Source organism: Macroventuria anomochaeta, assembly GCF_010093625.1.
Source record: "Macroventuria anomochaeta strain CBS 525.71 unplaced genomic scaffold BU25scaffold_11, whole genome shotgun sequence".
Taxonomy (NCBI): Eukaryota; Fungi; Ascomycota; class Dothideomycetes; order Pleosporales; family Didymellaceae; genus Macroventuria; species Macroventuria anomochaeta.
This window is the reverse complement of record NW_022985372.1, coordinates 402,928-404,648: the sequence shown is the minus strand read 5'-3', so window position 1 is coordinate 404,648 and position 1,721 is coordinate 402,928. Positions and strand designations below refer to the sequence as shown.

Below are 1,721 nucleotides of genomic sequence, written 5' to 3'. Positions count from 1 at the left end.
ACGATGGCTTGGGGTAACGATGAGTAGTACAGGCAATCTGTCTAGCTCGAAGGTTGGTTGAGATCCAATGACAAACTTAATTGACAAGGTTGAACACGAACCATAAGGGTTGTGTTCCTACACATATATATACAGTCCACCAGATCTGCTCGTTGACAAGCAGAGTCGGTCCTGGCCAATCCGGATGGATTGCGGTTCGTCAACAAGCATTGTACCATGTTTGTTGACGAGCATCATGTCATGCTCGTTGACGAGCACTCACGTGACCTTGCTCGTTGACGAGCACTCACGTGACCTTGCTCGTTGACGAGCTCCGTCACGTGTGTCAGCTTGGCTGAGAGCAATCCTCTAGGCGCCAGCCGGGCGGCCTTGCCTTGCTGCACCTTTCCCCAGGCCTCCGTGTTTGGTTGGCGGTTACTTATTGCTTGTCGTCCTATTGTGGGACGTAGGATCGTAACACACCCATTCTCAGGATCTGTTGGTAGAATAGGACAACAGATAGAAATCTTGATTATTGCTTTAGTTGCTCATCTCTATTGCCCCTTTCATTACACCGGAAGGGACACTGCTACAAGAAGGCAAGCTCTATTTCCCACAAGGAGCAAGGCTTGAGGTAATGCAGGAATGTCATGATGACCCCAGAGCGGGACATTTTGGGTTCAAAAGGACCCTGGCCTTGGTAACCTGGTGATATAGGTGGCCAGGGGTCCAGCAGTACGTCAAGGACTACGTACAATCCTGCACAGCGTGTAGGAGGGCAAAACCAACCTGTCACACTTGATACAGAGAGCTCCAGCCCCTTCCAATACCTGACAAGGTCTGGCAAGATGTCACAATGGACTTTGTGACAGAGGGTTGCAATTTGTGCCTTAAGCAAAGCTTGTAGACACTATTCAATTGGTTCTTGGGGATGAGCAGAGGTACAGAAATGTAAGAGGGGGCCAGCTGGGGATACCAACTGCTCTCTGAGATGGAAGGATTGGTGGAAGGATGGTTCAGGCTTGTTGGAGATAAGGGTGTGGAAGAGACCAAGTGTGGGGATACCACGAGTGGTAAAAAGGATAAGTAATAAAGAAGGGATCAAGTGTGGGGATACCACAAAGGATCAATGAGGAGTGAGTTGAGGAATGAATTGAAAGGTGAATTGAATTGAGTTACAAGCATGAGTTATCTGAGCAGGAGGGCAGGCTGCCTTTATAGACAGACTGCTGGTGTGAGAGGGGGCCAGCTGGGGATACCAACTGCTCTCTGAGATGGAAGGATTGGTGGAAGGAAGGTTCAGGCTTGTTGGAGATAAGGGTGTAGAGGAGACCAAGTGTGGGGATACCACAAGTGGTAAAAAGGATAAGTGATAAAGAAGGGATCAAGTGTGGGAATACCACAAAGGATCAGTGGGGAGTGAGTTGAGGAAGGAGTTGTTGAGGTGAGTTGAAGGAGTGGATTGAGTTTTGAATTGCAAGCATGAGTTATCTGAGCAGAAGGGCAGGCTGCCTTTATAGACAGGCTGCTGGCTCCTGGAATGTTCTATATACATTGGCATTTGTAATCATTTGTAATCATTTGTCAGCAACTAGAAGATTCTGTGTTGTTCTATGGGATTCCATGATGTTCCATGGGATTCCATGATGTTCCATGGGATTCCATGATGTTCCATGAGGTTCCATGAGGTTCCATGAGGTGTGACTGGGTGGATTGTTATTGGCTGCAAGCCATGTCAGGAT

The 1,721-nt window shown here is 48.1% G+C and overlaps 1 protein-coding gene across 1 annotated transcript; it reads right to left on the bottom strand.

Moving 5' to 3' along the window:
- Positions 1-1,278: 1,278 nt before the first annotated feature.
- Positions 1,279-1,638, bottom strand: BU25DRAFT_409510 (uncharacterized protein). Its single transcript, XM_033706071.1, has one exon. The coding sequence runs from the start codon at positions 1,538-1,540 to the stop codon at positions 1,364-1,366; it is 177 nt and encodes a 58-aa protein (XP_033563230.1). The 5' UTR covers positions 1,541-1,638; the 3' UTR covers positions 1,279-1,363.
- Between the last annotated feature and the right edge of the window lie 83 nt (positions 1,639-1,721).